The sequence below is a fragment of the Neofelis nebulosa genome, chromosome 3 (assembly GCF_028018385.1).
Source record: "Neofelis nebulosa isolate mNeoNeb1 chromosome 3, mNeoNeb1.pri, whole genome shotgun sequence".
Lineage (NCBI taxonomy): Eukaryota > Metazoa > Chordata > Mammalia > Carnivora > Felidae > Neofelis > Neofelis nebulosa.
The window spans coordinates 147,171,764-147,197,392 of record NC_080784.1 but is presented as its reverse complement, the minus strand read 5'-3'; the positions used below and the strand labels follow the sequence as shown (position 1 = coordinate 147,197,392).

The 25,629-nt window shown below is 40.7% G+C and overlaps 1 protein-coding gene across 1 annotated transcript; it reads left to right on the top strand.

Annotated features, from left to right (window-relative positions):
* Positions 1 to 6,968: 6,968 nt before the first annotated feature.
* Positions 6,969 to 9,158, top strand: LOC131507459 (growth-regulated alpha protein-like). Its single transcript, XM_058722287.1, has 4 exons — positions 6,969 to 7,185; positions 7,303 to 7,426; positions 7,536 to 7,619; positions 8,409 to 9,158. The coding sequence occupies exons 1-4, from the start codon at positions 7,098 to 7,100 to the stop codon at positions 8,422 to 8,424; spliced, it is 312 nt and encodes a 103-aa protein (XP_058578270.1). The 5' UTR covers positions 6,969 to 7,097; the 3' UTR covers positions 8,425 to 9,158.
* Positions 9,159 to 25,629: the final 16,471 nt, after the last annotated feature.

The following is a 25,629-nucleotide window of genomic DNA, read 5'->3' as shown; positions in this document are numbered from 1 at the left end:
TTTGTTGTGGTTTATAGCTCATCTCAACTTCCCAAATTTCACTTCCATAATACACTTTGAAACATCAAAGCAGGGTCATCACGCTGTTTTCATGCCCGTTATAACCAAGTATGATAAACAATATTTGCCTGAAGACATTTCCTCAATTTCTATATTTTTTCCCTCACACATCCTTTTGTAGTTTTGGCATTTCTATATTTCTTTGATTCGTATTGCATGTAATATAATTTAATTACTCATTACTATTTCTCAAAAGTTTTCCAAAAATCGTAATGGAAATACAAACATTATATTGAAATATATTATTTTTTAAGCCTTGGAATAATGCCCAAATCTAATATATTGGAAGTTTTTCAGAGTTAACTGAAATGAACTTAAGTAATTATACGTGGTTAAAATCGTCAGGTTGGCCTTACCACAGGTACAGAAAGAAGGACTAGCTGTGTTGCAGAAGATAGTTGGCAGGTTAGTACTGAAGAAGAATTTCATATTTGGGGTTTCAGTTTTATCCACTATACATTTTTTGCAAAATGGACCACAGTTCCTTGTATCTTGCATGTGCCTAACAGATGTCTTTTATTTTACTTTTTTTAAGTTTATTTATTTGTTTTGAGGGAGAGCGAGAGAGAGAGAGACAGGAAGGGACAAAGAGAGAGGGAGAGAGAGAATCCCAAGCAGGCTTCATACTGTCAGCACCGAGCCCGACATGGGGCTCCAACTCACAAACCGTGAGATCGTGACCTGAGTGGAAATCATGAGTCAGAAGCTTAACTGACTGAGCCACCCAGGCACCCCAAGTAAATGTCTTTTAATTTAATATCTACCATGCCCTCAGTTTTTTGCACATATCCTGAATCTTAGGTTATACCTCAACCACCCTATGGTAGATAGCCAATAAAGGTCACAGTGTGGTCTGGGCAACAGGGCCATGGAAACACCTTGAAATGCCTACAGAGGCCTCCCAGTTAGATACCATCCAAACTGGATCCTGACTAACAAACAGGGTCCTTCCAGCACATGGTCTTCAGTGTCAGAGGCCTGCAACCTCCTCCTGCCTCAGCCTCTCTCCAGTCTCTGTTCACAGAGTGAGTTCCAGCTACACGAACCGTTTGCTGCTCCCAGTAGTAGTCACCATGTTCTATCCCATTGCTATGCCTCTGCTCATCTGGCCCTCTCCTGAATGTCTTCTGCCCATCACTGTCCCCCATTTTCCTGGAAAATTCCTCATCCCGAGAGTCACATCAATGGTCACCTCTTTCAGGAACCTCTCTGACAAGTTTCATAAACCCACTCTTTAAGTGTTAGATCAGGTAGTCCTCACACCTGCACCTTGGGAATGGTTTGCCATGGTTTTCACAGGCTTTTCTAAAATCTCTCTCTCTTTTTTTTTAAATATTTTTATTTTATTTAGAGAGAGAGACAGAGTGTGAGTGGGGAAGGGGCAGAGAGGGATGCACAGAATCCAAAGCAGACTCCAGGCTCTGAGCTGTCAGCACAGAGCCTGACGAGGGCTAGAACTCACGGACTGTGAGATCATGACCTGAGCCGAAGCCGGATGCCCAACTGACTGAGCCACCCAGGTGCCCCTTTTCTAAAATCTTCTATTTGTCCACTCATTTCCCCTATTGCATGGAGAGTCGGAGGGTAGCAGAGTCCTATTCCTCTCCAGATCCCTGGCCAAACTTTATCCCCACCTTATAAATGTTGAGTAAATGATCGATGACAATGTTGAAACAAAGGGAGAAAGAAAGGAATTCAATTCGAGTTGAACCGCCCTCCTGGTTAGAAAGGTAACTAACAGTAAGTGGAGTCAGTAACCAAAACGCGGTTTAAGATGGCTACATAAAAAGGAGAGGGGGCACTCAGGTGGCTTAGTCTGTTGAATGCTGACTCCTGATTTTGGCTCAGGTCATAATCCCAGGGTTGTGGGATTGAGCCTTACGTTGACCTCCGAGCCAAGCATGGAGCCTGCTTGAGCTTCTCTCTCTCTCTCTCTCTCTCTCTCTCTCTCTCTCTCTCTCAAATACATAAATTTTAAAAAATACAAATAAAAAATTTTTTAAAAAGAATGAGGTGGCTGAGTGGCTCAGTCGGTTAAGCGTCCGACTTTGGCTAGGGTCATAATGTCCCGTTCACAAGTTCAAGTGACAGCTCAGAGCTGACACAGCTGTTCCGCTGATGGCTCAGAGCCTGAAGCCTGCTTCGGATTCTGTGCCTCCCTCTCTCTGCCTCCTTCCCACTCGCACTCTATCTTTTCAAAAATAAATAAACTTTAAAACATATATAAAAAAACAAAAAAAAGAAAGTTTTAATTAAAAAAGAAAAGGAGAATCATTGGGCCTCTGAAAGTAAACAGCTGATGTGTGGATGCGTTAAAACTGCATGTTGCAGTTCAAAAATTCTCGCCAGTAATTAGCCTCACTCCACATCAGGCTGCTTTTCTCTGTGCTTGCTTCACTTCAGGCAGGCTCCCCTCAAGCACTAACAATGCTTCAAGCTTCTGTTCCAGCAGGTGGAACCCCACAGGAAGCAAGGGCTGATTTTCCCACCATTTCCTGACAACAAGGACTCCAGGACATTTTTCTGACTTGGCCAGGCTTAGGTCCCTTGCCCACCCTGCACCTGTTAGAACTTGACTGAGGGTTAGACCCAGACTGGAAAGACCAACGAATGGTACTTTGGGTCTCCAGCACAGTCCTGGAGCTTTGGAGCAGGGTCCCCCTCCCTGAACTACCCAAGCTGGGAGGAAGAAGGGATGGTCCCCAAGAGAAAACCAAGATTCCATAACCAGAAGGAGGAAGGAGCTCAAGCCGGGTAGAAATGACCACCGTACTAGAGACTGGATAGGATTTATGACATGAACGCTGGATGACACGCTTCGGACTGAAGAAGTGGGTGGATTGAGCGATTTAATGCCACATTCGGACATTTTCATTCTTCTCCCCTCAGAGCCGGAGTCATTCTACCAGAAGCAGTAAACGCAACACGTGGCATTTGTGGTGTCACAATTTCCCAGGGCCAGAGTGGGGACAGCAGTCCTGCACTGCCCATTCCGATGGCTCCCTCATCTCAGGAGACGGCACCAAGTCTGGATTGTAAAGGCAGATCAGATAGTGTCAATCGAACAAGATGACAGTAAATATGGTGGCTCTAAATGGGATTTAATAACCCATTTTATTTTAAGGATGCTCTCTTCTTTTAAGATTGGTGATTGCATTAGTTTAAAGTTTGGGCATAGAAATCTGTCATTCAGCTCATAAAATGAGTAAATATCTGGGGGAGACACTTGCAAAAACAAAGAAGGGGATTGTTTTTTAGGCTTCAGAACGTCATTGCTTTTTAAGTTTTCTGAAAAATAAATACGGGGCTGCTAGGGATTGAATTATGAGAGTTGATATATTAAGGTAGAAAAAAACCCTTTCTTCTGTACTTTATTTTGTTAGCAAGTGATGATTATCAAGCAAGTCTTAGACATAAAATCATAGATAATTCTGTAAATATGAAGCTGCTTCTTGAAATGTTTCATCCCTTTGGCCACTACTATAAATTTTTTGATGCCCTATTCATTCACCCTGAGTATTTGCATATGTTCATACTTTGGATTGGATCTGGAAAGCATTAGGACAATATTTTTCTTCTTCTTTCTTTCTTTCTTTCTTTCTTTCTTTCTTTCTTTCTTTTTTTTTTTTTTTTTTAATTATAAAGAGAGTAAAGTTCTGGGTAGCTTCCTGTTAATGCTGAAGGCAAAATATTTCCACTATTAAATCATGATAAAGTATGCAAACAGGGTCAGGCAGAAAACCATGATCCTTATTTCAGCAAATAACTAAAATGCCCAGTTCCCTTCTGGGCAAATCTCAGTGTAGAGTGTTCATCCCACTGACTTGATTTTGGAGGCATAATCCATTGATGAGGAAAATCAGATAGACAGATAGATAGATAGATAGATAGATAGATGTAGATTTTATTGAATCTAAGTATATCCTATTCATTCCACAAAAGAAACTTCTTGCTGTTAGTGAAATAAAACACTGGAGACTTTTGAGAAGTTTGTTATTTTTAAGCTTTAGGAAATGTGGCATTGAACTATTTAACCGTGAGAATAACAAACATACTTAAACAAACAAAAACAAAAACAAACCTGCTCTCCTGAATTATCTATTACTTTTCTTAGAAAAAAGTTTTTTTTCTTTCTTTTTTTTTTTCTTAACATGTAGTGGTTAAAAGCAGCACTGGCTAGAGCTCAAATTGTGAATTTTATTAACTGTGAGACCTTGGCCAATTCCCTAAATTCCCTGTTTCCTTGTGGAGAAAAGCTGTGGAGACAAAGCTGGTAACTACTTTGTGGGGAAGTTGAGAAGATTAAGTGGGTTTCATATATGCAAAAGATTGAGGACATTGACTATTAGATTAAAGTGTTATTTACTGTAATACTTTATGTTGATCTTATAAGCACATAAACATATGTAAATTACTGGAGATAGTGAAGAATAATGGAAAGAATAGCAATCTCTTCAGCTATTATAATTCTGAGCTACTGATTATCTAAAAAAAAAAAAAAAGAAAGGAAAAGAAAAAAGAAAAAGAAAGAAAGAAAATCCATAGTATTTTCAATTAGTCCTAGAAAGGGGCGACTGAGTGGCTCTGGGTGACTGACTGACTCAGGTCATGATCTGGAAGTTTATGAGTTGCAGCCACACGTCAGACTCTGGGGCCTGCTTCAGATTCTTTGTCTCCCTTCCTCTCTGACCTTCCCCCAACACCCCCCCCCCCCCAACAAACACACACTCTCTCTCTCTCTCTCTCTCTCTCTCTGTCTCAAAAATAAACATTAAAAAAATAAAAAAATAAGAATCTGGGAAAAATAAGGATAATGACAGTAGTACCTACACAAATTCTCAATTATTACTAAGTTATTCATATTTTATAAACTTTAGGTCATCTTTCATTTTCCACTTATTTTTTTTTAAAAGTTATATTTCTTGCCCCTTCCCACAAAGGACTGTTCTGATTACTTAAAAAAATGTAAAGACAAATCATTATTTATAATTTAGTAATTCATAATCTCTTCTTTTTTTAATTTTTAAAAAAATGTTTATTTTTGAGAGAGAGAGAGAGAGAGAGACAAAGCATGAGCAGGGGAGGGACAGAGAGAGAGAGAGAGAGATACAGAATCTGAAGCAGGCTTCAGGCTCTGAGCCGTCAGCACAGACTCAACCTCACAGCACAGGACTCAAACCCACCAAGAGTGAGATCATGACCTGGACAGGATCTCAACTAGAGTCAGATGTTTAACCTACTGAGCTACCCAGGCACCCTCATAATCTTTTCTAATAAGATAGAATATATTTAGTTTTATTTGCACTTTGTAGTTGAAATTACTGAAATTAGAACTATAAAATTACTGATCAATTAAACTAGACAACAAAAAACTCATTCTGAGTTTTCTCTTAAGAAAAAAAAAATAGTACAAAACTTTTATGTTGGTTGAAGGAGGTGTTTTTCTTTTTAAAATTCTTTTTTTCTCTTTGTACAGGGATTTTATCCCCAGGTGAGTTCCAGCTTAAGAATGCAGAAACAGCAATTTAAATTACGTTTATTTAAAAATGATTTATAGTGTATGCATTGTATGTACTGGCATTTTATAAATGTTCACACACTTATTCCTCCTAACAATCTGCTGAAGTAGATACTATCTCTGACGTCCATTTTACAGGTGAGAAACTAAGGCAGAGACGGTTTAAATGTCCGACACCTGAAATTCCTACCCTGGCATTGTGAAGCAGAGGGCTGCTAGGTGCCACTTTGCAGCTCCAGAGCAAGTCCTCTCTCCTCCTGCTTCCCTTCCACACCCATCCACCGGGTAACCCCACGCTCCTCACAGACCTGCACCTGGAATCACACCGAAGCCATCTGAAACCTACATGTAATCCAGCAACAACGAAAGTCATTTACACTGAGGTGAAAAATGAGCTGCTGAACGACACAGTCGAGTTACCGGCTTGAAAGGTCTGACTGATTAGAAGTCAGTCAAAACTAAAACAGGACTGCAGTTACTTCTCTAGAGAGCATTTCAAATCCCTGGAGGCAGGCAAGTCCACACAACAGGGAAAGGAAATGAGATTTGGGAACATAAAACAAGGAAGTGCCATTGGAGTGGTGATCTAACGCTTAAGTATTTCACAGGAACACCTCTTTTTGCTGTTCAGGTGAGCACAGGGTGCTACTCCCACTAGGCATCAGCTCCTGGTCCCTCCGACCTTTGGACCCCAGGAGCCCAACGCAGCCTCCCCCCCACCCCCCAACAGCTCGGATATGACCACCAGCATTATACTTCACGGATTAATTCACACCGTCTACACCAAAAAGGTGGTGTTCATGGATTTACTCCAACTCTGGAAGTTCCAGAATTGCAGAGGAAGGAAGATAAGTAGGGATAAGACATTCAGTCCTAAATTAAACATTAAATTGACCTCTTGACACTGGTCATCCCCTCATCCCTTCACCCTTTCAGGATATGACACAAAGTATGATTTGTTTGTGAATGTAAAATACTAGGAACCGGCGAACGTTCTTATGTCTGCTGTGAGATGACAAATGTATTTTAACAGAGTCTACTTATGCAGACGAAAGTAAACTAATCAAACCAAAACACATTTATGCGTTAAGTAGCAAGTAGAAAATCATGTCACCCCTTCTCCGGGCGTTATTCCCCCATCCGGATAACTAACATTCGTCAAGACAGACGCCTGTCTCGCGTAAATGGCACAGACTCAAGCAAGGCCACTCACGCCCTCTTTGGGGACTGGGCGGAAAGGGAACACGCCCAAGTCTCGGGAACACGCGGGAGGCCTGGCACGCGGGTCCCCCTCCACCCCGGGGGCGGGGCCGCGCGAACCTTCCGCACCCGGGAATGACCCGGGGCGCCGGGAATTTCCCTGTCCCCCCCCCTCCCCCCGCTGCGCCCGGCGCCGCGCCGAGTCCACCGGGGATAAAAGCGGTTCTCCCGGCTCGGGGAGCCAGAGTCCGCTCCGCCAGCCCTCCCGCCAGCCGTCCAGCTCCAGCCACCGCCGCCGCGACTCCCCGAGCTGAGCCCCATGGCCCGCACCGCGCCCCGCGCTCCCCGGCTCCTCGGTGCCGCGCTGCTGCTCCTGCTCCTGGTCCCCGCCGCCCGGCGCGCCGCAGGTGAGGCCCGGAGCCCGCGGGGGGAAGGGGTGCGGGCGGGGGTGCGGGCGGGGGTGCGGGTGGGGGAGGGGTGCGCGCCCCGGGGCCGCCCGCTCACCCGGCCTGCTCTCCCCGCAGGGGCGCCCGTCGTCACCGAGCTGCGCTGCCAGTGCCTGCAGACCGTGCAGGGCATTCACCTCAAGAACATCCAGAGCGTCAAGGTGACGCCGTCGGGCCCCCACTGCGCCCACACCGAAGTCATGTAAGTGACGCCCCGCGCTGCCGCCGTCCTGGCCGTCCCCCCCCGCCCCCGTGCCCCCCACCCCGCGGCCCGGCCTCCCGCCAACGGGGACTCTGCCTTGTCTCCGCAGAGCCACTCTCAAGAATGGACACGAAGCCTGTCTCAACCCCGAAGCCCCCATGGTCAAGAGAATCATTGAAAAGATGCTAAGCAAGTGAGTTATGCTTTCTGTTCACGCGTGCCACTAGAGTCCTTGGTCACGGATCCTGGCAAATGCGTCCGGGAAGTTTGATCAAGGAAACCTAGGTTTCGCTGAAAAACAAAATTATTCGTTCACAATGACCTTTGCTATTAAGGTCATTAAGCCTCTCCTATGCCAGAAGGATATTTCCAGTGCCCTCTCCCCACGCAAATGAGTGTGGGTGCATGTGTGTTCCTAAAAGATGAATTGCATTTGGCCAGTGATGTTCAAATGCTTCCCACCCATTGAGGAACACACAGTATTTAGCTCCATCCCTGGTGAGCTTCTGCTCTGAAAAGTGGCACCCTTGGTTTTGAGCAACATGGGCCACTGAAGCTTAGTCGTGAAGAGCAAGGACTTTGCTGTGAATCCCTGCCCTAACTGTAACCGAGGCCCCACCTCTGATTATTCCTATGTCCCCAGGGAAAGTACTTAATCTGTTCAAGTCTCCGTAATACAGCAAAAATAAAAATAGCTACCTAACGAGGTCTGCCGTGGGGCTTAAATGATGTCCTGAATGTACTTTTTTAGCCCACTGTGACATTACCTTCTAGCTTTTTGAAGCTAATAATGCAATTGTGATCACAGACAGCACCTTATTCCTAATTAAACACCATCCAGGAGCCCGGCATTTTCCTGCCACCCATCGCAGTGGTGTAGGTGGTAACCACGTGGCAACCACATGTCACAGGACTATGCAGTCAATTTATGGACTCCTATTAATGGCAACCATTTCTTTCTTTCTTTCTTTTTTAATCACAGGGGCAGCAACAACTGAGCTAGAGAGAGAAGGCAGAAGTTCATGGCTTACTGTGGCAGCCTCAGTGGAATGGGATAGAAAGAAAAGAAACCAAAGCCTCCAGGGACCATCTGGACTGTGTTCAATCTATTTGACTGTTCCCTATGAGTATTCGTCTATTTTCAACATATGTATTTATTTGTTTATTTATTTATTTATTTTTCAAAGCTAGCATAGTAATGTTCTAGCTAATATTTAAAGACATGAATTTGGTAATTTGCTGTACTATTATTTTTAAAGGTCACTTTTATGCTAAAGTTAGTTCAGTTCCTTTTAATTTGTAAGTGATGAGTCTTAAATGTTCTTCATTCATTAAACTATATTATGTGTTGGGGGGAGGGGAGGGGAAACCACGCCCTGTCATTCCCTATGATAAAGGCTGGAGATAAATAGTTTGGGATCCAAGCACACAGGACACTGTTAAGGTTGTGGAATGTATGTGTGCATTTATTTTTGTACTGCTCAGAAGAATGCCAATTGTTATTTATTGAGAGAGTTTTACAGTACGTGGTCAACACTTCTGATGTTGAAGCTTTAAAAACTCCACAATGTTTTTAAATATCCCTTGGACATTTTATGTCTTCCTTGTAAGGCATAATGCCTTGTTTAGTGGTAATTATACAGTGTTTCTCTATGTCTTGGAATAGAGAAGTTTAAATATTTATTGATGTATTTTTACAAACTGCATGAAAATAAAGCTTTTTACAAAAGTTTCTTGCTTAGGTTTGTTTTTTTCTTCTTGATCTTGTTTTTTCTTCTTGATACGCAAGCCCTGGAAATTTATAACGGACTGTAGGGCACACCCACGTAGAGACTGCCACTAGTGGGTGCTCCTTACTTCCATATTTTTTTCAAAGTCCTTGCAGTGCCCCCCATCTTTAGAATCTCTGTTTTACTTGCAGCCACTCTGGAAAACAGTGTGGAGGTTCCTCAGAAAATTAAAAATAGACCTACCCTATGACCCAGCAGTAGCACTGCTAGGAATTTACCCAAGGGATACAGGAGTGCTGATGCATAGGGGCACTTGTACCCCAATGTTTATAGCAGCACTCTCAACAATAGCCAAATTATGGAAAGAGCCTAAATGTCCATCAACTGATGAATGGATAAAGAAATTGTGGTTTATATACACAATGGAATACTACGTGGCAATGAGAAAGAATGAAATATGGCCCTTTGTAGCAACATGGATGTAACTGGAGACTTATGCTAAGTGAAATAAGCCATACAGAGAAAGACAGATACCATATGTTTTCACTCTTATGTGGATCCAGACAAACTTAACAGAAACCGATGGGGGAGGGGAAGGAAAAAAAAAAAAAGGTTAGAGTGGAAGAGAGCCAAAGCATAAGAGACTCTTAAAAACTGAGAACAAACTGAGGGCTGATGGGGGGTGGGAGGGAGGGGAGGGTGGGTGATGGGTATTGAGGAGGGCACCTTTTGGGATGAGCACTGGGTGTTGTATGGAAACTAATTTGACAATAAATTTCATATATTGAAAAAAAAAATCTCTGTTTTACATAAAATACTCATTTTGTTTCAGTATAACCAACTGTTCTTTAGTTCTAACTCTTCAAAATTTTTCAAATGTTTACCCATATTTTCAAAAGCACTCTCATTTAAATGATCTTAAAAGGTTTTTCAATTCCGCATTCTTTTCCCTCTTCATGAAGCTGGGAGCTAAATTGTAAATTGTACTCTATCTTCGAACTCAATCATTATTCGTGTAATGGGAGCAAAAAAGGAAAAAGTGAGTTGGCTGAGTGTCATCTGTCCAAAGGTCTAAATGAGAAGGTCTTTATTTTATAATCTTCATGGAGAGAAACAATCAGCCAGCGTAATGCTGTTCCAATGGCTTCACAAGTCTGGTGATGGTTGAAATGTTGCTAAACCTGTAAATTTGAATTTAAATGGCCCCAAGACAACAGGAATACATCCAGCTTCCACAGTAGAAACAAAGACTGTTATCTCCTGATATGGAACCATATGAACCACCTGGAAAATAATGTATTCTCAATCTGAAAGGGAGGAGAGTTTGTGCTCCTGAGGGGAAGGCCCAGGAAGGTTTGTGCTTGTCTCACTGGACCTGTTCCTGGGCACGTTTATAACCTTCGGCAGGAGGAAAAGTGTGGGCACATGCCCACACTTGTCTTAAGCAGCTGGGTAACCATAGACAAGCAACAGCTACTCTGAGCCTCTGTGTCCTCCCTTGAAAATTAAGTAGAATAGCCTCTTCTTTACTCCAATTGTACTTGGCTCAGAATGAGATAACATGGAACAGCAATTTTTTAACTTTTGTAGAGGTAAACAAACGCAAACCATTCTGGAAGCTCTATGAATGTCAGCAGGGACTCCTTCCTTTAACTCTAAGTCAAGGGCAATATATTTTAGGCTGTGGGAAATAAAACTTCTTTGGATTTCTCAGTGTTCTTGTAAAAGTCTTAGCCTCCTCACGTACCATGAGTATTAAATCTGTCATTTGTCTAGTTAATGGCTCCGATCCCCAGGGATAACACAATTTTTCTAATCTTCTGAAAGATGACTCAATGGTTATATCCAGGGCTAGGTGTCAGGCTAAGCCTCAGGGTGCTGGGGAGACTGGAATACTATCTCCCTAGGTATTTACATGTCAAAAGAGATAAAGCCACAGAATTTAGAGATACACATAGGTCTTAATAGTGGAGACAAAGGGGCAATCTGGTTCTTGGAAACATTTAGTTATATGACAAAGGGTTATGATTGGGATTTAGACCTATTGTGTTTCCAAGGAAACCCTTTCAGGAGGGCAGTGGGACAAAGTCCTCATTCCCTTTTATAAGCAGGGACAATTATATCTCCCCTTCCCCCCTCCACTCTCTTCCCTGGCCTATGGAGTATCTCGCTCCTGGAATAGGACAACTGGCTTGACTTTCATCACATCACCCCCCAAGGGTGAGGCCTGAGGCAAGCAGGAAGTGACATTTATTCACTGGGAGGTAATCAATAAGAAATCTGTCTGATCCAGAACATCTCTTTATACATTCAGGATAAAAATTTTTAAATATCAATATGAAAAACTCAACATAGGCCTTGTTAACTTGGTGAATGGAAAAGCAGGAAAAAGAGGTGCAGTTAGTTCACATGGTGATTAAAAACACAAACTATGAAGGGGCGCCTGGCGGGCTCAGTCAGCGGAGTGTGCGACTCTTGATCTTATGGCTGTGAGTCCAAGGCCCACGTTGGGTGTAGAGATTACTTAAAATTAAAATATTAAAAAAGAAAAGAAAAGAAAGAACACAGGCTATGAAGAATTAAGACTGTTCTGGCTGTAGTTTTCCAGTTCTAATGCCTTCTATGAGACTTGAGGTGAAATTTCTTGATTAATCTAAACTTCATTTCCCCTTTCATAAAAGAGGTATGATAATAGAATCTCCTTTTTGTAGTTGTTACTAGAATTGAGCATTAATAATTTGAGTAAAGAGCTAAGCAGTGCCTAAGAGATTGATGTGGGAAACAAAGGCAGAAAGAAATGTAGATAAAATTAATTTCCTTACAACTCACAGCACGTTGACAGATACTTGAGGTAGGCAGAGAATGATTTCTTCCAAGAACTCCCAACTGTCTCAATGTTAATGCTTTGCTAGAAGGAAAAACAATCTTGACAATAACTAGGCCTCCGGGATCCTGACAGTCTTTAGCATATGAAAGTCCTTTTGGGGGAAGTTTCCAAAAAGGACTTTCATATCCTAAAGACTCCTAAGTATAAAATCAACCACCCCTCACAATCTCAGTGTAGCTGTGTCTGCCCTGGGTCCTGGCCCGTGCTTTAATTAAACCACTTTTTTGCACCAGACATCTCAAGAATTCTTTCTTGGCCATTAGCTCCAAACCCCAACACTTCCAACCACATCAAGATGACAGTGGCTCCTGAATTTCTGGAAAAAAGGGGGAGCAGTCTGACTGAGAGTGGAGGCAGTGCATCAGTTTTCTGCTGCTGTTGTAACAAATTATCACAAATGCAGTAGCTTAAACACAAACTTACTCTCTTACACTTCTGGAAGTCAGAAGACAGAAATTAGTTCCACTGGGTTAAAGTCAAGGTGGCCTCAGTGCTGGTTCCTTCTGAAAACTCCAGGAGAGAATCCATTGCCTTAATCTTTCCACCTTCCGGACAGAGGCCATCAACATTCCCCAGCTCATGGCCATCTTCCTGCATCTTCCAAGTGATCAGGATAGCCTCTTCAATCTCTTTCTTCCTGTCCTTGTGCTCTGTCACATCCCTTGCTGTCTGAGTCTGACTTATGCCACATCCCTTTTATAAGAATCCTTGTGATCATACCAGGTCCACACAGGATAATCTAGAATAATCTTCCCACTGCAAGACCCTTAATGTAATCACATGAACAAAGTTTATTTTACAATGGAAGGTAAAAGTATTCACAGGTCCTGGGGATTAGGATATGGATATCCTTGGGGAATGATTATTCAGCCTTCCACAGGACACTTGAATTTCAGGGTTCAAAGCACTTTTCATTAAGCTAACAAGATGCACATATTATAGAAGGGGAGTTGGGGCGCCTGAGTGGCTCAGTCGGTTGGGCATCCTACTTTGGCTCAGGTCATGATCTCGTGGTCCGTGAGTTCGAGCCCCGTGTCGGGCTCTGTGCTGACAGCTCAGAGCCTGGAGCCTGCTTCGGATTCTGTGTCTCCCTCTCTCTCTGACCTTCCCCCATTCATACTCTGTCTCTCTCTGTCTCAAAAAAAATGAATAAACGTTAAAAAAAAAAAAAGAAGAAGGGGCGTTGGAGATTGTGGGAGGAACCAAAAATGGTACCAACACTTGCCTGATGTTCAATAAATGCAATTACAGTTAATGTTCTAAGTTAAACAGAAGGAGATTTGAGTCTTTTCTCCAGACTGCTACTATTGGAAAGCTTCAAAGTGAACCTAAATATATTTATCACACAACTGGAGGGAAGACACGAATGACTGGAAGAACAAGACGAGGGTCTGGGTCTGCATTAACCAAGTCTTCTGGCTTGCTCTTGTGAGACCGGATAAAATTTCTGGACATGAGCAACCCCATTTCAAAGCTTCCTTTTCCTTTCTAATGAACTTCTGAACTGCACCAAATTAACTTTTAACCTGGGCCAGTCAGGATGATTGTTTTGCAAGCAGTTGCTCATAAAACCGGCAGGGCATTTGGCGGCCAGACCATAAAACTGCCAGTATGGACTTTCTGCCAGCAGAGTGATTAGTGCATACCGAGAGTGGTCTCATTAGACCACACGGATATATTTAGTCTGTCAGAGTGTAAACAAAGATGGCTTAATGTGTTAGAAGCAGTCATGGCTCTTTTTTCCTTCTCCTCCCTTATTCAAGTCATATAACTGCCCATCCTTCTTCCTCTCTCTCATAAAAACTCTTTGCTCTCTCCGCTCAGGTGCAATACTTTTCTGGTTACACTGGAATCCGTGCTTCCGGATTTGCAATTCTGAGACTCCAGATAAAAGCCTTTGTTTCTTTTTCGGTTTCGCCTCCTTTTCTCGGTTGGCACTCTCATAGATACGAATGCATTCACAGAGCAAACAGAAATGGTAAGGAAAGGTATCACATTAAGTTGTCCACATGATGTTGAGACTTTGGAGTACAAGACAGCCTTCCATTGGGAACCTCAAGACAAGAAGTGGAGGGCGGAGTATTTGAGAGGATGGTCACAGGGTGATGCGGGTGGGAAAGATGTTCTTCCTTCAGGTCAGTCTTAGAACAGTGAGAGCCAGTAGGACCATTGACTTTGAGAGGCCATCAGGAAACAGTGATGGCAGCAGTCCCTGAGGTTTCCTGGGCAAAGAAGCCAGAGGCAGAAGAAGAAGAATGATGGATGATCCCGCTCTGTGAATATGATTACTTATTTGTGAGTTCTTATGAGCTCTCTCTAGAGACTTCCAGAAACCAACAGGCTGTGAAGGATAGGAGAGGTGGAGGTCCTGTAATACCAAGATAGGGCAATGTTTTCTCTGCTGGAACAGAAAAATTAGAAGATGAGAGTCCTTTCTTACCTTAAGTTTTCCATAAAGCAGAGCCTGAGGCAAAAGTTCACCAGCCTGCCTCCCGGACCTTATCTTCATACCTGTGTGCGGGATATCCCTGTGGAAATGTTTTATCCTCTGCCTTCAGAGTGATAGCCACAGGTGACTGGGATTATACCTTTTACTTTTAGCAGTCCTCTGAAGAAGAAAATGAGGCTGGCCCAGGCAGTCATGAACAGATCAAATGAACCTGGACTTGTAGCCAGTTAGAGCTCAGTCAGAGAAGTCCGCTCTTTGGGCCACAAAACATACAAGTGCACAGACCACCCAAGTCAGTGCCTCCCACAGAGCTATCTAAATACAAAACAAGGGGGAGAACCAAGATTTTTGAGTATTCGTCCAGCTCACATGACCATCAAAGAGGCCTGTGGGTTGACTCCGACATGGTGGTAGAACCAGTTTCCCTCCGTTTCTGCAGATTCCCCTCGGGTCCCTCACAATGAGCCACTGCAGTGTGGACTGAAGGAAAGTTATGGGCGCTGTGGCCAAACAGACTTGAAAAAAAAAACAGAAAAACAACTCTTCTTCCTCTTGCCAAATTACTTACCTCCTCTGAATTTCAATTTCCTCATCTGTACAGTAGAAACGATCCATGCAGCATTTAATACACTGAAATTGCGTAAGTAGTACTGGCATAAGACAATACTCTACAAATGGTTGTTACTATCAGTTCAGTATATGCTTCTTATGTCAGAATAAACCATTATTTTTGAAATATATGACACAGTTCAAGATGGAGGAGTATTTGAGGGGCGCCTGGGTGGCTCAGTCGGTTGAGCGTCCGACTTCGGCTCAGGTCACGATCTCTCGGTCCGTGAGTTCGAGCCCCGCGTCGGGCTCTGGGCTGACGGCTCAGAGCCTGGAGCCTGCTTCCGATTCTGTGTCTCCCTCTCTCTCTGCCCCTCCCCCGTTCATGCTCTGTCTCTCTCTGTCTCAAAAGTAAATAAAACGTTTAAAAAAAATTTTTAAAAATGGAGTATTTGATGTGACTTAGAAACTTATATAGGTCTCACAGCAGCTGGAAGACCATGGTAATGTAATAGGTTGTTAGAAAAACCCGAGAATTTGATCATCTTAGAAAATTAAGAGTTGGGAATTCATTGCAAACGAAATATACCATCATATCAATCTGGCATTGAGTCAAAGTTCTCAAATTAGAGACCCATATTTGAAAGTAAAAATCCTTGGGGCACCTAGGTGGCTCAGTCAGTTAGGTGTTCAACTTTCACTCAGGTCATGATCCCACAGTTTGTGGGTTTGAGCCCCATATCTGGGTCTGTGCTGTCAGCTCAGAGCCTGGAGGCTGCTTTGGATTCCTTGGCTCCCTCTGTCTGTGCCCCTCCCCCATTCATTCTCTCTCTCTCTCTGTCTCTCTCTGTCTCTCTCTGTCTCTCTCTCTCTCTCTCAAAAAAAAAAAAATTAACATTTGAAAAAAAAAAAAAGTAAAGATCCCTGCAAACTTAACTACCATGACATTGGCAAAGTCTATAATAACTAATTTTAATTCCATTAAATCCTAAACTGTAATTCTATGTCAGAAACTACCCCTTTATTTTGATTCTTCACACCTTTTTTTATCTTATATTTGTGTATGTATGTTCTTGTCATCAAGGTGGCCACAAATGCTAATAACCTACAATGTAGTCCTCACTACTTTGACATAGAGAACTGAGACTCAAGGTTATGTCTGAAAAGTGTTTCTGATTCATTGTGGTAGCTTTTTATTTAGCATAAATTTCAAGAACCCGGCCATCAGTTCAATGTTACAGACTCCTTCCATCTTATTGTATGTTGAGACTTTTCCCTAATAAATAAATAATCCCTGTCAAAAAGCTGTGCTTCTTGGAGCATGATTCTGTCTATAATATTAATCAGTTTTTTCTCTGTATGCTGAGGTTTTATTCATCTTTATAGACACAATTCAATGATAACCGACCCTTGTGAAGACAAATGAGATATTGTGAATATTGAGGTAATGCATAAAGTGACAGTGTATCAATAACTGTATTATTTAGTTAAAGGGTTTGACTTTTTTTTTTTTTTTTTTTTTTTTAATTTATTTTTGGGAGAGAGAGAGACAGAGCATGAACGGGGGAGGGGCAGAGAGAGAGGGAGACACAGAATCGGAAACAGGCTCCAGGCTCCGAACCATCAGCCCAGAGCCTGACGCGGGGCTTGAACTCACGGACCGCGAGATCGTGACCTGGCTGAAGTCAGACGCTTAACCGACTGCGCCACCCAGGCGCCCCGGGTTTGACTTCTTTATGCAGAAAAAGGTATTAAATATGACATAACCAAGACCATTTAACAAAACAATGAATAGAATTTGAGATCATAAACCATGGTTAGTAATTCAGTTTTGAGAACTTTGAAGCTTAACATACTGCTCTTAATAGGACAAGAATTATTAATTTATCAAGTGATGGCAGATTCTAATAAGACCTGAAATATGATTGGGGAAATAGACATAAAAGGCAAAGATACATTAAAGCAAATTAATTTCTTGCTTTGTGCAAACATGATTTTTAAGTTTTTTTTTTTTTTTTTTTTTAACATTTATTTATTTTTGAGACAGAGAGAGACACAGCATGAACGGGGGAGGGGCAGAGAGAGAGAGGAGGACACAGAATCGGAAGCAGGCTCCAGGCTCTGAGCCATCAGCCCAGAGCCCGACGCGGGGCTCGAACTTGCAGACGGCGAGATCATGACCTGAGCCGAAGTCGGACGCTTAACCGACTGAGCCACTCAGGCGCCCCACAAACATGATTTTTAAAAAGATGCACAGGGGCGCCTGAGTGGCTCAGTCGGTTAAGCATCCAACTTCGGCTCAGGTCATGATCTCGCGGTTCGTGGGTTCGAGCCCTACATCAGGCTCTGTGCTGACAGCTCAAAGTCTGGAGCCTGTTTTGGATTCTGTGTCTCCCTCTCTCTCTGACCCTCCCCCGTTCATGCTCTGTCTCTCTCTGTCTCAAAAATAAATAAACGTTAAAAAAAAATTAAAAAGATGCACAGGCTTTCTCATTACAATATTCTCTAAATCATCATCAGCTGAAAATGGCATTGGATCTGCTAAAAAAACAAAATTCAACCAAGTAAATTCAAAGCTCTAATTGGTTTCTTTAGATGATTCATGAATCAAGAAGCATTCCATCTGGCAAGTAGTGGGGAGCTCCATTGAGCTAAACAACAACAAAAATGGCAGAAAGAGGGCATAAAGAAGAAGAAGAAAAAGAAAGAGAAGGAGGAGGAAGAGAAGGAGAAAAAAAGGAAGAAGAGGAGGGGGAGGAGGGGGAAAAAGAAGGAAAGGAAAGAAAGAAAGAAAGAAAGAAAGAAAGAAAGAAAGAAAGAAAGAAAGAAAGAAAGAAAGAAAGAAAAGAAAGAAAGAAAAAGAAAGAAATTTATTAGTAAAGAATGCATTGTTTAGACAAAGCTGTCCTAAGGAAAGTGGGTCTATCTGTAAATTTCCTAGTGTTGACCAGGAGATTCCATGTTACTGGATAAAGGTTATTCCTGGGGGAATTCAGTTGAAACTGCAATTAGGTAAGATAGTAAGTCTTGGTTTATTGACTTGGGGCCTTAATCTAAGTGATACCATTTTGGGCCTATGGTTTTGTTTTGTTTTGTTTTGTTTTGTTTTGTTTTGTTTTAATGGATCCTTCAAATTTGCATTGTGTCATTCCCCAAAATAATAAAGCACAAAAGTTTCAATTTCTGTTAACAAATTGATTACATTCTACACTTCCCCTCCCTCCCAAATAAATAGATTATACTTCCTTTTTGGCTTGTAACTGATAACTACCCCTTTGATAAGCATTCTTGAACAGGGAAAGAGAAAGCAATAAAAACTAATCTTTAGATTGCAGTGCATAAAGAAACATTATAATGTTGAATCCACCAAGGTCTGAAGTCAAATTTCACAAAAAAGAAACCCAGATCTAAGGAGATTTTTTTTTTTTTTTTGGTTGTAAGTGAAACAAAAAACTGTGAAATATTAAAGCAGGACATACCTGCACATTGCCAAGTGTCAAAGAAGTTTATGTAAAGGCAGAACAGAATCTATTTAATTACCTTGAAATACTGACCACAATGGTTTGTTCTTCTCTGATTATGGATGATAGTAGTAATATGACTGCAAGTCAATCTAGGACATTTATTTTAATGTCGGTTTCAGGTGAAACTATTCTATTCATCTGAGATCTCACATTTAATTATCATACTAATAAACTTTCAGAATAAAACAGTTCATTTTATGCTTACATAGGTTTTCTTATTGACACCGTAGGAGCAAAGGGCAGCCTTCCCCTTTGGCATATTGATTATTTTAAATAAAAGTTACTTAGTAGACAGCCTATGCCAGGACACTCAGACTCTCTGTCCACCCTGAGAGCAGGGAATAAATCTCCTATGTGAAAGGTACGCTCCCTGTACCAGAAAGTGAAGAGACATCCTTATCACCAGAGATGGGACTTTCTGTGCACCCTGAAAACAAGAAATAAATCTCCCGTGTGAAAGGTACCCTCCCTGTATCAGGAAGTGAAGAGATATCTTTATAACCAGAGATGGGAATTTCAGGGGCAAGAAAGCTGTACAAACAATCCTTGTTACTTTTTACTAATTTACTACCCCAGTCCAAAATCTGTTTAGAATTTCTTCCTACTTGAAACTCCAAAGTTAAGTTTTTTTTGTTCTGTCAATTCCTCAAAGATTTATTCTCTATTTGCCTAAAAAGTATAAACACTGCCTGTGTTGGTTATTTCTTTAGGTCTCAATTTCATTACAGGACCTCTCTGTGCACATAATAAAACTTTGGGTTTTTTCTTCTTGTTAATCTGTCTCATGTAAATTTAACTCTTAGTCCAGCTGGAAGACCTTGACAGTAGAGAATTTGTTCTTCTTTTCAACATTGAAGATGTCTAGAAACTGGGGTGCCTAGGAGGCTCACTCTGTTAAGTGACTGATTCTTGGTTTCGGCTCAGGTCATGATCTCATGGTTTGTGAGTTTGAGCCCCGTGTCTGGCTCTGTGATGGCAGCACTGAACCTGCTTGGCATTCTCTCTCTCTCTCTCTCTCTTCTTTCTCTGTCCCTCGCTCACACCTTTCTTTCTCAAAAATAAATAAACATTAAAAAATTAGGAACAGATGTTTGTTATAGAACGCATAACACAGTTCCATAGGAGCAGCTCAATAATGTGTTCATTATATGATATTGGCAAATAACTGGTCTTTTATGATTTATTCTGAATTATTTTGTTATTACTGTTGAATTGTTAATCCAATATTGTGGCCTGCTACCTTACTTTAAAATATTAAAACCTAAAGGTTAGGAATCATGGCTGTCTTTATCTTCATTCAGAGTTTTGATCTACTTATCTTACTTAGCTGATGCCTGTGAAAGCCAATGGTTGAATGTTAGTATGTTCAGACATTAATGTCTGTTTACTTTTTTTTAATTTTTAATTTAATTCTTTTTTGATTTACATCCAAATTAGTTAGCATATAGCACAACAATGATTTCAGGAGTAGCTTCCTTAGTGCCCCTTACCCATGTAGCCCATCCCCCCTCCCATAACCCCTCCAGTAACCCTCAGTTTGTTCTCCATATATATGAGTCCCTTCTGTTTTGTCCCCCTCCCTGTTTTTATATTATTTTTGTTTCCCTTCCTTTATGTTCATCTGTTTTGTCTCTTAAAGTCATCATAGGAGTGAAGTCACATGATATTTGTCTTTCTCTTACTGACTAATTTCACTTAGCATAATAACCTCTAGTTCCATCCACATAGTTGCAAATGGCAAGATTTCATTCTTTTTGATTGCCGAGTAATACTCCATTGTATATATATACCACTTGTTCTTTATCCATTCATTCATCGATGGACATTTGGGTTCTTTCCATATTTTGGCTATTGTTGATCATGCTACTATAAACATTAGGGTACATGTGTCCCTTTGAAACAGCACACCTGTATCCCTTGGATAAATACCTAGTAGTGCAGTTGCTAGGTTGTAGGGTAGTTCTATTTTTAGTTTTTTGAGGAAACTCCATACTGTTTTCCAGAGTGGCTGCACCACCAACAATACAAAAGAGATCTTCTTTCTTCACATCCTCACCAACATTTGTTGTTGCCTGAGTTGTTAATGTTAGCCATTCTGACAGGTGCAAGGTGGTATCTAATTGTGGTTTGGTTTGTATTTCCCTGACGATGAGTGATGTTGAGCACTTTTTCATGTGTCAGTTGGCCATCTGTATGTCTTCTTTGGAGAAGTGTCTATTCATGTCTTTTGCCCATTTCTTCACTGGATTATTTGTCTTTTGGGTGTAAGAAAGTGGTCCAGGTTAAGAAAGTGGTCCAGGTTCATTCTTCTGCATGTTGCTGTCCAGTTTTCCCAGCACCACTTGCTGAAGAGACTGCCTTTATTCCATTGGATCTTCTTTCTTGCTTTGTCAAAGATTAGTTGGCCATATGTTTGTGGGTCCATTTCTGGGTTCTCTATTCAGTTCCATTGGTCTGAGTGTCTGTTCGCGTGCCAGTACCATAGTGTCTTGATGATCACACTTTGTAGTATGGCTTGAAGTCTGGGATTGTTATGCCTTCTGCTTTGGTTTTCTTTTTCAAGATTGCTTTGGCTATTCAGGGTCTTTTCTGGTTCCATACAAATTTTTAGGATTGTTTGTTTTAGCTCTGTGAAGAATGTTGGTGTTATTTTGATAAGGATTTCATTGAATGTGTAGATTGTTTGGGTAGTATCGACATTTTAACAATATTTGTTCTTCCTATCCAGGAGCATGGAATCTTTTTCCATTTTTTTTGTATCTTCTTCAATTTCTTTCATAAGCTTTCTATAGTTTTCAGTGTATAGATTTTTCACCTCTTTGGTTAGATTTATTCCTAGGTATTGTATGGTTTTGGTGCAATTGTAAATGGGATCGATTCCTTGATTTCTCTTTTTGTTGCTTCATTGTTGGTGTATAGGAATGCAACCAATTTCTGTGCATTGATTTTATATCCTGCAACTTTGCTGAATTCATGAATCAGTTCTAGCAGTGTTTTGGTGGAATCTTTAGGGTTTTCCATAGAGAGTATCATGTCATCTGTGAGAGTGAAAGTTTGACCTCTTCCTGGCTGATTTGGATGCGCTTAATGTCTGCTTACTTCTTATTTCTCCTAAACCTATTGAGAATGCCCAGTTAGTTTATATCTGAAGCTTCTTGTTATAGCTGGAAAAAAAAGATCATGTAAGTAGGAATCATTAGGGGGAAAATAAGAGCCTCATAATGGAATTTTCAAAGCTGAAATGCTTATAAAAATATGCCAGCCTGAGAATACAGGAGACCAAGGCTTTGGGCATTATACATTTAAGTGCATGAAAAAGCCTGTGCATTCTTCAAGGTCCCATTCCATTATTATTATTATTATTATTATTATTATTATTATTATTTTAATGTTTATTTATTTTTGAGAGAGAGAGAGAGACCCAGCGTGAGCAGGAGAGGGGCATAGAGAAAGGGAGACACAAAATCCAAAGGAAGTTTCAGGCAGTATAACTAAGATGCAGTATAACTTAGCAGGTTTAAAAAGGTTTTTTAAAATTGTACAACATAGCATAGATACAAAAGATTATAATAAAAACATATTTTGTAAAAATACATGTATACATGTTTTATATAAAATATAAAAGATAGTATGAAATATTATATATGTATGCATATGTATACTATAAGTGTGTGTGTATATACATACAGACATGTACAGTTTTAGGAACAGTAGCAAAATGAACAACTATGGTCACATCCAAGCCCAAGACCTGGAACATCACCAGGATACCGGAAGCATTCTGTACATTCCTCAAATCTTATCCCTCTCCTTCCCTGCCACTGACCCCACCCTGCACCCACTTTAATCCTCATCCTCAACTCAGTCTCAATCATTCATCATTTATCTTGGTAAGTTTACGCCTATGAGTAAAATCCTCTTTAGTTTTGCTGGGTTTTGAATTGTGAGTAAATGAGACGATATATAAATATGAATTAATTCTCTCACTCAGAAATATGTTTGTGAGTTTAATCTAGGCTGATTCATTTTTACAGATGACTGCTATTCCATTTTTTGGCAACATTTATCTATCCAGTCCACTGCTGGGTGATAATTTGGGTGGTCAGTTTTGCTAGTATGAACGATACAACTGTCAACATTTTTGGACAACTCTCTGGCTACACATGTGTAAGAGAAACTCTGGAATGAATATGTAGGAGGGGAATTACTCCTTCATAGGGTATATACATCTTCAACTTCATCAAACAATGCTATTTTCCAAATGGTTGTACTGATTTATTCCACCCATGAGCAATTTATGAATGTTCCTCTTCCTCCCTCTACTGGCCAACACTTGTAATTGTCATACTTTTAAAATTGTTGACAATATAAAATGGTATCTTATGGTGATTTTAATATGCCTTTCCCTTATTACAAATGAGAGCGAATATCTTTTTACACGATTATGAGCCATTTGCATTTTGCCTTATGTGAAATTCTACTTTTTCCCCATTTGTACTATTATGTTATTTGTTATTTCATAAAAACTTCTAAAAACATGTTTTGTGTACTAATCATTTGTCATTTATATATGCGACAAAAAGTTGTATCTGTGGTGTTTCTTAAAATAACTTTTCTATAGTATAATGTTTTTCTGATGTCTAGTGTTCTCAAAATCATAAAAATACTCTGTATTGCCTTCTAAAAGTTGGATAGTTTGTCTTCTATGCTTAGAACTCAGACATGAGTTTTCTCTACAATGTGAGGTAGATATTCACTTTTATCTTTCACATATGGATAACCAGTTGTGCCAGCACCATTTAAAAAAAGTCCGTCATTTTCCAATCTCTGCCATAAATCAAGATAACATATGCAGGTTTGTTTCTAGACTCTATTTTTTTCCTCATCGTTTCGTCCATCTGTTCATACGTATAGCAGTGCCACACTGGCTTAATTACTATAGCATTGTAAGTTCTTGATAAGCGGAAAGGCACATTCCCTAACATTGTTCTACTTGAGGAGTGTCTTAGCCCTTCTTAACATATTCATATATACCTTAGAATCAGCTTGTAGATTTGGGAATTTTGAGTGAAAGTGCAATTGAATTTATAAATCCTTTTGGGTAGGGGTAGTTGATGCATCTTTAAAAGAACAAATCTTCCATTTTGGAAACTTAGGAGAGTTCATAAATTGAAGTCTTTTTTTTTTAGTTTATTTATTTATTTTGAGAGTGAGAGCATGCACATGACTAGGGGAGGGGGAGAGAGAGAGAGAGAGAGGAAGAGAGGGAGAGAGAGAGAGAGAGAGAGAGGGAGAGAGAGAGAGAGAGAATCCCAAGCAGTGCGGATGCTCTGACAGCCAGGAGCCTGACGCAGGGCTCCAACTCTCCAACCGTGAGATCATGACCTGAGCCGAAATCAAGAGTCAAACACTCGACCCACTGAGCCACCCAGGCATACCATAAATTGAAGACTTTAAGTAACATTTTAAGTTTTCACCTTGCACATTACATGTTAATCTTATTTCTAGAGACTTGCATCCAGGTGCTACTTAGTTTAAGCAGTGTCTATAAGATCGCATTTCCTGAGTTTTGTGTATTATTTTTATGCCCATCAGGCTTCTAATTATGTATGTTTTAATTATTTTCCATCTTTCACATAAACAATTAAGTCATCTGCTTCAAATGGCAGTTTTTTCCCCATTCATTATAAATGTTTTTTTTTTTTTTTTCTAGCCTTACTGCACTGGTTAAAATTTTCAGTACAAGCTTGTATATAGAAGTGATGATAACAAGTACTTTTGGTTTTTTTTCAACAAACTTCTTAAACATTTCACCACTAAGTGTAATACTTATTGTGGATGTTTTATAGCTTTTTGAGGTCAAGGAAGTCACTTGCTATTAATAATTTCTTTTTTTTATACATATAAATATATATATTTATTATAAATGTAACATTTATTTTTCAGTTTTTGAGAGACAGAGAAAGACAGAGTGTGAGGGGGAGAGGGGCAAAGAGGGAGACAGAATCGGAAGCAGACCCCAGGCTGTAAGCTGTCAGCACAGAGCCCAATGCCAGCCTGAATCCACGAACCATGACATCATGACCTGACCGGACGTCCAACCAACTGAGCCACTCAGGCGTCCCAAATAATTTCTTAAGAGTTTCTTTCTTTCCTTTTTTTTTTTTTAATTTTTTTTATTTTTAAAAAATTTTTTAACGTTTATTCATTTTTGAGAGGCAGACAGAGACAGAGTGCGAGTGGGGGAGGGGCAGAGAGAGAGGGATACGCAGAATCTGAAGCAGGCTCCAGGTTCTGAGCTGTCAGCACACAGCCCATTGCGGGGCTCGAACCCACAAACCCGTGAGATCACGACCTGCGCTGAAGTCAGATGCCTAACCGACTGAGCCACCCCGGTGCCCCAAAAGTTTCTTTTTAAACCATGATTATTGAATACATTATTTTTAAATCCTGGAATTTCCACTCTGAGTTCAAACTATGGTGAGCTGGTCATGTGTGAGCTTAATGAACTTCTGAGGACTCTGGTGATGTAGGTGGAGCCCTGTGGTCTGTGCACAGCAGCGGAGGCTTCAGCATTACTTTAAATGGGAGCTTAAATAGGAACACAGGACACTTTCTTTGTGATTTGGACAACATAGGCTCTCCCTACTCAGTAATAAACTAGATAGATCTTAGTGAGATTCTGGAGGCAGAACAAACAAGCAAACAGAAATAGACCAAATAAGACTGCTAAACAATGTATGAAGGATAGTTTATGGTGGCAGCTTGGGAGATCCACGTGTAGGTTAGCAAGCCTACCACGGAAACTTGTGCATAGAACTACATGTATTATGTACATATTACATACATAGTAATAAGTGCTTTCTGATGGCTTATTGCTGAAAGGGCTCTGTCTTAACATTTTAACTGACATTACTCATAGCGAATGGTAGAAAATTGTGACAGTGCAGACAAAACACTGTATCCTCAATATATGGTTGGTGCAACGTCTGAGACAAATTTGGTTGGAAGCTCATGTATTTTATAATTATTTTTAAAAGCCAATAAATAACATTAAATCACTT

What these genes read in the sequence shown, in the direction of transcription:
- LOC131507459 (XM_058722287.1), top strand. Translation starts at nt 7,098, where the DNA reads ATGGCCCGCACCGCGCCCCGCGCTCCCCGGCTCCTCGGTGCCGCGCTG. An exon ending in CGCCGCCCGGCGCGCCGCAG is followed by an intron (nt 7,186 to 7,302) that starts GTGAGGCCCGGA and finishes CTCTCCCCGCAG; the next exon opens with GGGCGCCCGTCGTCACCGAG. An exon ending in TGCGCCCACACCGAAGTCAT is followed by an intron (nt 7,427 to 7,535) that starts GTAAGTGACGCC and finishes TTGTCTCCGCAG; the next exon opens with AGCCACTCTCAAGAATGGAC.